General features: G+C 37.8%; 1 protein-coding gene across 5 annotated transcripts in view; it reads left to right on the top strand.

Moving 5' to 3' along the window:
• SMARCA1 (SWI/SNF related, matrix associated, actin dependent regulator of chromatin, subfamily a, member 1) overlaps positions 1–12861 on the top strand; it is a 117388-nt gene that overhangs the window by 32195 nt on the left and 72332 nt on the right. For all 5 annotated transcript variants that reach the window (XM_031945209.1, XM_031945208.1, XM_031945206.1 and 2 more), the window contains 2 exons: positions 10703–10858; positions 11962–12093. In XM_031945209.1, coding sequence (XP_031801069.1) covers positions 10703–10858; positions 11962–12093 — 288 coding nt within the window. The remainder of the gene's footprint in view (positions 1–10702; positions 10859–11961; positions 12094–12861) is intronic.

Here is a 12861-nt window from a genome sequence, read left to right as displayed (position 1 = left end):
TTACTCCTGCTCTGATGTCACTCCTCCCTTTCAACCTCAGCCCATTTGTTAGCCATTTCAGTTCTCAATTGTCTTCTGCTCTTGAATCTTTTTTTTTTGCCCTTATCTTGTAGCCATTCTTCTTTTGCTAAACCTTAGCCCTGAATTCCTTTTACCATCAACCTCTTCTGCTCTTCTTCATGAGCCATTGAAGAAATTAGAGAAAATCACAACAGTATATTACAAATTCCTATTCTCCAACTTCATCTCACTGGGGCAAGGGAGTCCTTTGATTTCTCCCCATTTGATTCCCTGTTTCATTTCCCTCAGAAGCTATTCTAAATCCTTTTTTTCCTATTTAAGTTCAGTTCTCCCCCCTTCTTTTTCCCTTAACTGAGGACTTTGCCTCTTACTTTGCTGAGAAAAGTTAAGAACATGCATTGTGAGCTACATCTTCTATTATTCTGTTCATCTCAGACCCCCTTGATTTCGACTTCTACTTATTCTTTCCCCCAATCTGTGATGGAAAAATGGCCCTTCTTTTTGCTAAAAACCAGTCTTTGTTCCTGCTGCCCCCTTTTTCTTCAGGAGACTACATCATTCCTTTCCTCCACCCTCAAATCCTCAATCTTTCACTATCAATTGCTTTCTTCCTTACTGTCTTCAAATATGTCCATCTCTTGTCCATCTTTTAAAAAAACTTCCCGGGGCAGCGAAGTGGTACAGTGCATAGAGCACCATCCTTGAAGTCTAGGACCTGAGTTCAAATCTGGCCTCAGACACTTAATTACTTCCTAGCTGTGTGTCCCTGGGCAAATCATTTAACCCCAATTGCCTCAGCAAAAAGCAAAACAAAACAAAATCTTCCCTTGGCCTTGCCTAGCCATTATCTGGTGTTTCTCTTCCCTTTCTCAGTAAAATTCCTTGAAAAAGTTCTATATTTGCTGCCTTTGTTCCTCTTCCCCTACTCCTTTATCTTTTCACAATCTGTTTTCTGATCTCATGAGTCAAAGAAAACGTCTTGAAAATTACTAATGGTCTCTTATTGTCAAATCTGTTGGTCTTGTCCAGTCCTAACCCTATCTGATGCATTTGACACCGTCACCTACCCTTCCTATTGGATACTGTCCCCTCCCTGGTTTTTGTGACACTTTTTCCTAGTTTGCTTTTGGCCTATCTAAGCACTCCTTAGTCTCATTTGCTGATTCATTCTACACGTTATGCCCCCTAACTGTGGGTTTTCCCCAGGTTCTGTCCTAAACCCTCATCTCTTCTCTATATTGCACCCTCTCAGTAACTTCATAAACTCCCATGGATTAACTGTCAATGTATCCAGGCGACTCCTAGAGCTTTGATTCCAGCTCTTGCCTTTCCTGTTAGCATTTTAAATTGGATATCCTGGAGAAGTAGTTTTTCCCTAGTAGTACTTTATTTTTCCAAATACATGCAAAGATAGTTTTCAGCATTCATTGCTGTAAAACTTTGTGTTCCAAATTTTTCTCTCTTCCCCCTTTTATCCTCCCTCTCCCAAAGACAGCAGGCAATCTGATATAGGTCAAATGTGTGCAATTCTTTTAAACATATTTCCATAATCATCATGTTGTGCAAGAAAAATCAGATCAAAGGGGAAAAAAAGAGAGAAAACAACCAAGCAAATTAACAACAACAAAAAGGTGAAAATATTATGCTTTGATCCACATCCAATCTCAGTAGTTCTCTCTCTGGATCAGGATGGCATTTCTGGAGAAATCTTAAGCTCAAAATGTTGAAAATTGAACTCATTATCTTTTCTCCCCTAGATAGATCTCCCCTGCTTCAAATGTCCTTATTTCTGTCATCCTTCCATTTTCTTAGGTTTGTAATCTCAGCATCATCCTTGATTCCTCACCCCAAATAGGCAGTCAGTTATTTTATCTTGCTGTTTTTCTACCTTCATAAAATCTGTAACTTAATTCACCACCTGGTTATAACCTTCATTCAGATCCTTGTCATCTCTCAGCTGGGCTATTGCAATTGTCTTCTAACTGTTCTCTGTGTCCCAAGTCTCTCCCCTCTCCAGTACATCTCACACGTTGCTATGAAAAGCCATTTTCCTTAAATGGTCATCTGACCGTGTCATTTCCTTACTCAGTTAATTCCAGCCTCTAAGACAAAATAGACACCCATCGCTTTAGCTTTTAAAGCCTTATGCCACATGATCCTAACCTTCCCAGACTGATTGGACATTACTATTCCTCTTACACTTTAGGATTCACCTAAACTCTTCTAGTTCTTCCCACAAGGTACTCCATCTCTATGCCTGTGCCTGAATATGCTGTCTTTTGCCTTTTCTCACAGAGTCATTCTGTCTTTTTAAGATATTCCTTGTGAACCATCTTATTTTTTTTTCCTCTGAGGATTAAATTTTTTTTTCAGTTACATTAAATAAATTTCTTAGCATTCACTTTTTCTTTTCTTTTTTTTATAATAGCTGTTTATTTTTCCAAATACTTGCAAAGATAGTTTTCAATATTCATCCATACAAAAAACCTTGTGTTCCAAAGTTTTCTCCTTACCTCGCCCCCCCCCCCACTGACAGTAAGCAGTCCAATGTAGATTAAATTTATATGCAATTCTTCTAAACATATTTCCATATTCATTGTGCTGCACAAGAAAAATCAATTAAAGTGAGAAAAAAAAAACATGAGAAAGAAGAAAAAAAACAAGCAAACACCACCACCGCTAGCAAAAAAAAAAAATGAAATTTTGTTCCACATTGTGTCCATAGTTCTTTCTCTGGATGTGGGTGGCTTTTTCCATCACAAGTCTATTGGAATTGCCTTAGGTCATTGTTGAAAAGAGCCAAGTCTAGCACAATGAATCATCCCATAACCTTGCTGTTGCTATGTATAATGATCTCCTGCTTCTGCTCATTTCACTCAGCATCAGTTCATGTAAGTCTTTTCAGGCTTTTCTGAAATCATCCTGCTGATTATTTTTTAGAAAATAATAATATTCCATTACATTCTCACACCATAACTTATTTAACCCTTCCCTAGCTGATGGGCATCCACTCTGTTTCCAATTCCTTGCCACTACAAAAAGAGTTGTTTAGCATTTATTTTAAAAAAATTGAGTTCCAAATTCTCTCTGTACTTCCTCTCCCCCCCCCCCCCCCACTGTGAGGAAGCTAAGCAATTTGATCTAGATTATTCATGTCTAGTCATGCAAAACATTTCTATCTTAACTATGTTTCAAAGAGAAGAAACCAAAAAATTCAAGAATATAAAGAAAGTTAACAGACAGGTTTTAATCTGCATTCACACTCCATTAGTTCTTTTTTAAATTAATTTTTGGGGTGGGGCTGAGGCAATTGGGGTTAAAGGACTTGCCCAGGTCACACAGCTAGGAAGTTTTAAGGGTCTGAGGCCAGATTTGAACTCAAGTCCTCCTGACTTCAGGGCTGGTGCTCTATCCACTGTGCTACCTAGCTGCCCCTCCATTACTTCTTAATCAGGAGGCAGACAGCATTTTTCATCATGAGTCCTTTGGATCATTGTCAAGAAAAAGTTTCTTTTATCTGCCTTCAGGCTCTACCAGTTCTTTCTCTGGAGATGGTCTTGGATTATTGTTTTGCTGAGAATAGCTAATTGATTCCCAGTAGGTCACCATTTACTGTGTACACTGTTCTGCTGCTTCTGCTCATTTCACTTTGCATCACTTCATGTAAGTTTTGAATCATCCCTCTTTTTGTTTCTTTTAATACACCACTATTCCATCAGAATTGTATTCTACAATGTGTTCAGTCATTCCCCAGTTGATCGATATCCTCTCAATTTCCAGTCCTTTGCCACCACAAAAAGAGCTGCTATCAGTATTTTTGCACAACTAAGTTCTTCACCTTTTTCTTTGATCTTTTTGGGATATAGACCTAGTAATGGTATTGTTGGATCCTAGTTTGATAGCCCTTTGAACATAGTTCCAAAATGTTCTTCAGAATGGTTGGAGCAGCTTACAACTGCTCCAACGCCACATAACATCTTCTACATAAAGTCTGTTGATTTTTTCCCCCCCAACTGTGCTTGTGCCTTCCTTCTCAAATGCTTGTAATTTATTCACTATTTATAGCGTGTATATTTTTACACATACTTATTGTCTCTCCCATTTGAATGTAAACTCTATACAAGTTGGGATTGTTTCATTCTTTATACTTGTATTCCCACCACAATGTCTGGTACACAATAGGTGCTTAATATGCTTCTAGATTGCTTAATTGGGAAATGACTAAACAAGTTGTGGTTCATAAATGCAATAAAATGTTTCTATGCTCTCAGAAATGATGACTATGAAGAATTCAGAGAAGCATGGGAAGATTGAGCTGAAATGATATGGCTCTGATGAAAACAGTATACATGATACCTCCATAATGTAAATGAAAAGAGCCATGGCAACCCAAACCCAAAACAGAACATTATAAAAAATTATAATGGTTCAGCTTGAACCTGAAGAGACAGAATGAAATGTACCCCTTCTTTTTTTTCGGAAGTGGGGACTATGGGTACGGTACGCTATTATGTTGTAAGATTTAGTTTTGTTGAAGTGATGTTTTCTTCTTGCTTTTTTTTTACTCTTTGTTACAGGAGATGACTGAGTAGGGGTGGGTAAAGGGATTTATTTGGACATGAAGGTGAAAGCTGTCAATAAAAACCTTTTCAAAGGTTTTCATTTTATCTTTTGTTTTTATACCATATCATACCATTTTACTGTAAACACCATTTCCTCATCATTGAGCTTTTCTGAGTTAAAAATGAAGAGTTCTTCAGCATGGCCTTCTCATCCTGGAGCCGCTAAGCCTTCTGACTGTGTGCCCTAGGGCTTAAGTTTCCACAGAAGCTGAAAGATGTCTTGCCAAAACCAACAGGTTTTGTGACAGCACAGTGACAACATCAGATAGCATGGTTATCTGTTGGTGCTCGGAGAAAGGAGGTTTGTTTGCAAAATTGGTTCTCTGGAACAGAAATTAGTTGTCACTTTTTAATCTTATTTAAGGTGTCTTTTCGTGTTGTCTTTGTTAAAATTACTGTAATCATTGTTTAATGTTATAGTCATCCATTTATCCATGGTTTGACTGTCTTTGCTCTGTATCAGCGTATATAGGTCTTCCCATGTTTCTCTGTTTTCTTGGTATTGTTTCTTATCGCACAAGAGTGTGGTATTACGTTCATATAGCATGGCTTCTTTAGCCATCTCCCAATTGATTAATGCCTAAGTGCTGCTCTAATTATTTTGGTATACGTGGAACCCACTTTTTGATTTTTGATATGCTTGGAATTTTCACTTGGTGTTGGGACTGCTGGATGGAGGATGTGAATAGTTCGGTTACTCTTTTCACAAAATGCCAAATTGTTTTAAGAGAACTGTCAGGTTCATAGCTCCAATAGTGCATTGTCAATCAGTAAACATTTATTAAGTTCTTACTGTGTGCTAGTCCTGGGGATACTAAAAAGGGGCCAAAGGCAGAACCCACCCTCAAGGAGCTCACAATCTGTTGGGGGACACAACAAGAAAACAGATATGCACCAACAAGTGACATCACAGGATGAATAGAAAATAACAAACAGGCGGAAGGCACTGGAATTAAGAGGGGTTGGATAAAGCTTCCTGTAGAAGATGGCATTTTGTTTGGGATTTGAAGGAAGCCAGGGAAACCATGAGATAGAGATCAAGGGGGAGCAAGCCAGGCATGGAGTGACAGCCAGGAAAAATGCCTGGAGCCAAGAGATACAGTCAGTATCTTGTCCTGGAATAGCCAGGAGGTCTGTGTCACTGGCTGGAAGAGCATATGGAGTAAGGCGTAAGGCCTAAGAAGACTAGAAAGCTTGGAGAGAATTAGGTTATAAAAGGCTTTGAATGCCAAGGAAAGGATTCTATAGTTGATCCCAAAGGTAATAGGGACTGGAGTTTATTGAGTGAGGGTTTGGGTTGGTGATACGGTGAGATCTACATTTTAGGGAAATCATTTGGGTAGGTGAATGGGGAATGAATTAGAGTGGTTAGAGACTTCACATAGCTTCTCCAATATTGACTATTTCCATATTGAAAAAACAACTCATCTTTGATACTTTGAGGGGAATTAGGTGAGACGTTAGTAATTTCACTGTGCTTTTCTCTATTATTATTATTATTAATTATTATTATTATTATTTTTTGCTGAGGTAATTGAAGCTGACTTGCCCAGGGTCACACAGCTAGGAAGTGTTAAGTGTGTGAGGCCGGATTTGAACTCAGGTCTTCCTGGTTTCAGGGCCGGTGCTCTATTTTGGACCAGTATTTTACAGGGTTGCTGATAATTTGCTGTTCTTTTCAAAACTGTATACATGTCCTTTGACCATCTGTTACTTGGAGCTTTCTTGGAGGAAGGTTGTAGGATAATGAAGTGTGATATTTTTGTAGATTACTTAGGCCTTTAGTCTTTTTTGATTTCATAATCCCAATTCTGCACATGAACTGATTAAATAGTCCATGAAATGATGTCTTGTTGCCTTTGGGTAGATGGTAAAAGCAACCCTGCTAACTTCTTTTGACTCTTCAAAAGCTGGAGCCTTTGTTTTCTGCTTTGATTAATAGCAAAACTGTCATGTGTATGTGGTTTTGTTACCAGAAGGTTTTTTTTGATACTAGTAGGGTATTGACTGCTTTTTGAACAAAAATCTCACATTTAGGGGACCAGCAGTTCATGTTTTTAGATGGCCTAAATACTGTATGATTCTCAACAGTCTCTACTTGAATGGCAGCGTGGTACAAGGGGAAAAACTGGCTCTGGAATCTGAGGACCTGGTTTCAAATCTTCTCTCTAATACCAAGACTGTGCGTGACTTTAAACCAGTCACTTCCCTTCCCTGGGCCTCAATTTCCTCATCTGTCAAATGAGGGATTGGACTAGATGCCTCTGAGGTTCCTTCCAGCTCTAGAGCTATGCTCCTGTTGGTGAAGTTGGGTAAGTAATTTCTACTATTTGGCCTTCAGTTTCTTTTTCTGTAAAATGGAACCAGCTGGTCTCTGAGGTCCCCCTCTAGCCCTAGGGCTATGGTCCTGTGTAGGATCTCTTCTTTTTTTTTTTTTTTTTTGACTCTGTCATCATCACAGCAGAAGCTAAATAGGATCCAGCAAGACCGATGGCCACTTCTGTTTTCACCTGTTTTATGGCTTCCTGTGACCAAAGAATTCTCCTGCTAATGGCCAACCTTCTGTTGAGGAGGCTCGGTTTTTAGTTAGGTTTGTCCTGGGCTAAGATGCATTTACAGCTGCATCAATACTTTTCAACTGGCCTAGTCTTGGCAACACATCGATGTGTCCACGCATCCTATTAATAAGCAGTTGACTTAGTACTTTGATGTGTAATTGCTTTTGCACAAATATCGAATGAAACAATCAGCCCTGGAGAACATAGGTAGCTTTTCTTGTCTCAGGATTCTGCCTCTAGAGAACAGAGTTCAGATAAAGGATTCACTCTGTTCTGTGTGGGTTATAAAGAGCTATCCTCCAAAGTATGGAACACGATGAATTATGTAATTCTCTCCATTTTATCTTGAGAAAAATTACTTGATTTAGACTTAATTTTATAAATCATTCATATACTAAAATATTCAGCTTATGAATTTGGAAATAGAGGTTCTTTTCTTCCCTTGTCTGCCTGAAGAATTAAATTAGGCACCCGAGGGGTGGGCGTGGGATCTATTCTGACTTTCACGTCTCCAGGCTATTGAACCTCTTACTCATCTGCATCTATCTGCATTATTAACATATTGATCTTCCTCTAGATACAGTCATTTCAAATGTGGGCTCTTGTACAATGAAACATTCAGAAATAGTAGTTCTTAATGGTTCTCTTTTGAGGTTCTCCTTTCTACAACCACCTCTCCCAGGATTGGAGCATACTACAGGTGGGGAAGCTTCCTTGACAGAAAGCGTGGCCATTGCATAAAATAACTTAGTCCCACCTTTATCGTGTCCAGTGTCCAGCAGGCCCTAGCATAATAACAAATAACAAATGGAGGCAGGTAAGAATGACATAGGTATATAAGAGAGAATCGTTAATTAGAGAAAGGTTAACTCATCCAGGATTATTTTTCCCTGTTATTTCACTTTCTTTCCCCCCCAGTGTTGTCAAAAATCATTATTTCAGTAATGCAAAGTTAGTTGTTTTCTGGGATAGCTGGGGATTATTTTGGCGAAATCGGTAGGGTTAACCCTCACCATCCATGTGTAGTACCAGCCCAGCCCTTCAAGAATGCAAAGTACTGATTGGCTTCTGGGTTTTGTGACCTGTTCACGTATCTCTAGAACAACACGGTATGCACAAAACATGGGCCTGAGTATCAGATTTGTTTCTGAGGCCTAGCTCTGTCACTACTTGTAGAAGTTTGGGAAAGTGATTTCCCCTCTGTGCCCTTAGCTGAAAAAAATATAGGGGATGGACTGTTACGATTTAAGGGTTGAGACATCTTAAAGCATAATTTTAATTCTTTTAAATGAAAAAAGACTAAAATCACATGCTGTGCAAAATGTGGAAGAACCAGCAGGTGGCACAAATCACAAAGTCAGATTTTCACTTTGCTAAGATGGACACGCCCTCCTTCCTTTCCACTCCCCAATCCAAGATTTTCCATATTCTCTCCTTAGTTTAATCAACTCCTTTGCACTTGGGAGACTTTCAGTGAATTGTCATGGTTATTTTTCATTGACTATAGAAAGAATCCTACTGGTTAAGTTCAGTTACTCATCAGCAGGATTGTAGTCTTCCTGTATTAGGTTGGCCCTTCACTGCCTCATGTTAATTTCTTGTGATTCCTTCTGACCTGTATCAGGTCCAGCATTCAGGGTATGTGACCTTTGATTTCTTCAGTCAATTTCACCCTGATTGTTGGCTTGCTTGGGATTGAAAACGTTCAGCTCACATCCCCTTCATGTTCTCTAGTCTAGGGTTTAGCCAGCCCTCTTCTGATTCTGGGTACAGGAAGGACTCCTACTTACCCTTGATATCTTCTAATTTTTGGTCAAAACTGTTTTAAACATCTTTGCCATGAGATATATGCTATATTATATATCACTTTCTCTTTCACCTTCATCATTTTTTTCTATCTTCCCTAGACATTATTCCATAATATTGACCTAAATAATCAGCCTTGTGATTATTTGAATTGCTTTAGTAGGTTCTTCAACTCCTGTTCTATCTGGATCTTTCATCTTGATCCCATCATGTTAGCTTGGATTTTTAGGTTCTTGATGCCCCGGTCTTTCTTTTGTCATCCTGCCTTTTCATTGTTTGGATCCATGACAACTTGCCAACTTTGCTCCTCTTTTTCCTGCTAATTCTCCCTCTGCCCTTTTTCTCTCCCATCAGACATTCACTGGTAGATATTAGCACTTGCATTTTTTACAAGAAGCTCCCCGAACCTCAATACATTATTTAAACATATAAAATTCATTCTTGTAGGGACCAGGGGGCATGTTTTCTCAGACTTTAGATTCTAAAATGTTTGGAGTTACTAAAGTAGACAATTCTTTTTTAATTGTTAAGACTGACTTTTGTCAACTGAAAATATTTGTATATTTGGCCTTTGGATAAAAAAACAAAGAAAAACAATCCAGCAAACATAAAACAAGGAGAAAAATCTTACTCAAATCACTGAGCCTGTAAAAAGGCAGAACCAAAATAATCTGCTCAAGTCAGAAAATGGAGCAAGTCAAAGCTTCTGTCCCGATCAGCAGTGGGATTGGGGCCATTAAAGGCTGCTGGATTTCCAGTATCTTCTGAGGTAGGGAAAGACAACCTCCAAACAAACATTCTCCTCCCTCTCCCTTCAAGGGAATTAGCAAACTGACTATTCTCCTCTAGGAGAATAGTCTTTCCCCTTGGGGCCTGTTTTCTTGCCTTCTTTTTCTTCCCCTCCTTTTTTTAGATATCTTTTGTGGGTATTTAAAGCTTTGGGTCTCTTTTTTATACTTTATCTTCTTATAGACCCTTTTAGACCCTTTCCTATATACTTCTGAATTGTGATTATATTTTTATTGTACCAAAATATTCCACTGCAGCCATGACAACATTGAGTTTAATAGTTGTAGTAGATACAAGGTAACATCTTAAGGTTGTCTTGGTATGCATTTCTCTGATTATTGGGAAATTTGAGCATATTTTCACGAGATTACTAATAGTTTGTATTTATACCTTCACAAGTTGTTTATGTCCCTTGACAATTCACACTGGGGATTGTGTGTTATCAGTCTTACAGCTGGGCAGTAGTACCTTTATAGATTCTGAGTAATTTTTTTTGGTATATTAAAAACAATTTTTAAACCAATCTGTTTTCTTTTCATTTTAAAGGTTTTTCGTTAACTCCTCCCCAAAGCATTTTATATAATCAAGATCATTGATTTTTGTCTCTAATGTTTTCTTCTGTTTATTTGATAAAACTTTCCTTTCCTTCTATAGTTGAAACAAATATATTTTTCCTTTTACTTGCCATTTTTAATGATTTTAAAAAATACTTAGGTCACTTGTCCAGTTAGGGTTCTTTCTGTTTATATAATATGAGGCTCCAACTCCCCCCCTTTTTTGGCCATACTCTATTCAGTTTTCCCAGAAGCATCCTCTGGTGCTTGCTAAGAATATGTGATTTGGAAAGAATTTACTAATGATCTTAAATAATGACATTCTAATGGAAACAAATTTATTCTGTAACAGGCTACCTTTATTCGCGATACAATAATACCAGGAGAATGGGAAGTGTGTGTCACATCATATGAAATGGTAATCAAAGAAAGGGCCCTGTTCAAAAGATTTAATTGGCACTACTTAGTCATTGATGAAGCTCACAGAATTAAGAATGAAAAGTCCAAGGTAAGCTACTGATCATTCTCTTTATTGAAGTTTTTATAAAAACCATTATTATTATTTGATCATGATAGGTCATAATAATGAATCTGTGTCTAAAGGTAGATTTGAATTGTGATATTGTTGGAAATCAAATTTTTTAGAATTCATCCCTGAAGATAAGAGCAGAGTTTAATGGGGTTTAAAATGCAAAAGGTATTGGGAATGCAGTGATTATTTCCCTTACATTTAAGTTAAAACTAATATGATGCAACACTTATATTTAATAAACTAATTTATAATTTCAAAGTAATTTTTATCTTTTATTGAGACAGCGCGTTTGATTAAAAAATATTTTCTTGACCATTTGCAATTATGAAAGTAAAATTAGGATTGTGAATCATAATGAAATGTGTTGACAATCTTGCCATTTATTTCTGGCAGTACTTGGGAAAACTGCTTTCACGTTAGGGTGAATAGTCTCTTTGGACAACTTGGATACTTTAATGGGAAGCAGAATTACAGTAGAACCTCTCATAGGTACATGTTAGATTCATATCGAATACAGTGCCCATTGTAAAGCAATGTGATGGTGCTTTGCTTGTTGTATTCAGAAAAGGGCAGCCAAAGAATTACAAAAATCGTTTATCAGTGTGGCCGTTATCATTAGCAGTTAACTTGAAACATTTTAATAATCTGGCTTTTCCCTTGAGAAGCAAAACTTAAATGCCATTTCATAGTTAAGTTTCAGGTTTCCTCTAGGTTTTAGGAACTTAATATAGGGTGTTCATGAAACTGGACTTGGTTTTAGCCTCTTAGTGCTCAGGATAGGTCGTCAGGTTTGGGGGTGAACAAGGTTGGTGGGCCATGAGGAGACCATGAGAGAAAGATGCTGAACATTGCCTCCAGGGAGATAGTCAAATCTGATCTCGGTAACCCTGAACTTCTTGAAGACTGTCTCAGCTGTGCTTACCCTTTGTGGTCTGTAAGCACAGAGATGGGCATTTTGCTGTGCTCGAACCTAGTAACTTCCTTGATGTTTTGTTCCATATAAAGCTTTTTGAGAGTGAGAACTAAATCTCTCAGTACCCTGTTAAGGAGAACTGTTGATTTATGTGTTATCTTTCTAGCTTTCTGAGATTATTCGGGAGTTCAAGACCACAAACCGCTTGTTACTGACTGGTACACCATTGCAGAATAATCTGCATGAGCTCTGGGCATTGCTCAATTTCTTGCTGCCTGATGTCTTCAATTCTTCAGAGGTATGTTTAAGCCATGTGCTTTTATTTTCTCATGTTGACAAATACCTGTTTATAAGTTGAATGATATTTCTTTTTTTATTACTTTCTATTTTTTGTTAGCATTTTGTTTCCTAATACATGCAACTATAGCTTTCAACATTCACCTCTGCAAAATCTTGTGTTTCAAATTTTTCTTCCTTCCTCTTTTTCTTTCCCCTCCCCGAGACAGTAAGCAGTAGGATAGAGGTTAAACATGTACAATTCTTCTAAATATATTTCCATATTCATGATGCATGAGAAAAATCAGATCAAGAGGGCAAAAACCATTAGAAAGAAAAACAAATAAGCAAACAAACAACAAAAGGTGAAAATACTATGCTCCAATCCACATTCAGTCTCCATAGTTCTCTCTCTGGATGCAGTTGGCACTTTCTATCTCACGTTTATTAGAGAATTGCCTTGAAAATCATCTCATTGTTGCAGAGAGCCACATTGGAATCTATCACAGTTAGTGGATAATAAGATTTCAAAAGAAATTTGGAGCCAGGGCTTATTAAAACAGAACTTGATTGAGTTTATAGTATTTTTAAGAATTTAAGTTCTTAACCATTTTAAGATTGAACACACCTGGAAAGGTTTCAAGGTTAGCCAGCACCTAAATGTACATGACATGTGACTTCTCCTACTTATGTGATATTGCCCAAAGCTGGCCCAAGTCCCCTCCTGTGCCAACTTGCTCAGACATTTAACGTAGGAAAATCACCACTGAGGTGTTTTGAGTAGTGTTTC

This window comes from Sarcophilus harrisii, chromosome X (genome assembly GCF_902635505.1).
Source record: "Sarcophilus harrisii chromosome X, mSarHar1.11, whole genome shotgun sequence".
Taxonomy (NCBI): Eukaryota; Metazoa; Chordata; class Mammalia; order Dasyuromorphia; family Dasyuridae; genus Sarcophilus; species Sarcophilus harrisii.
This window is presented reverse-complemented; position numbering and strand designations above follow the sequence as displayed.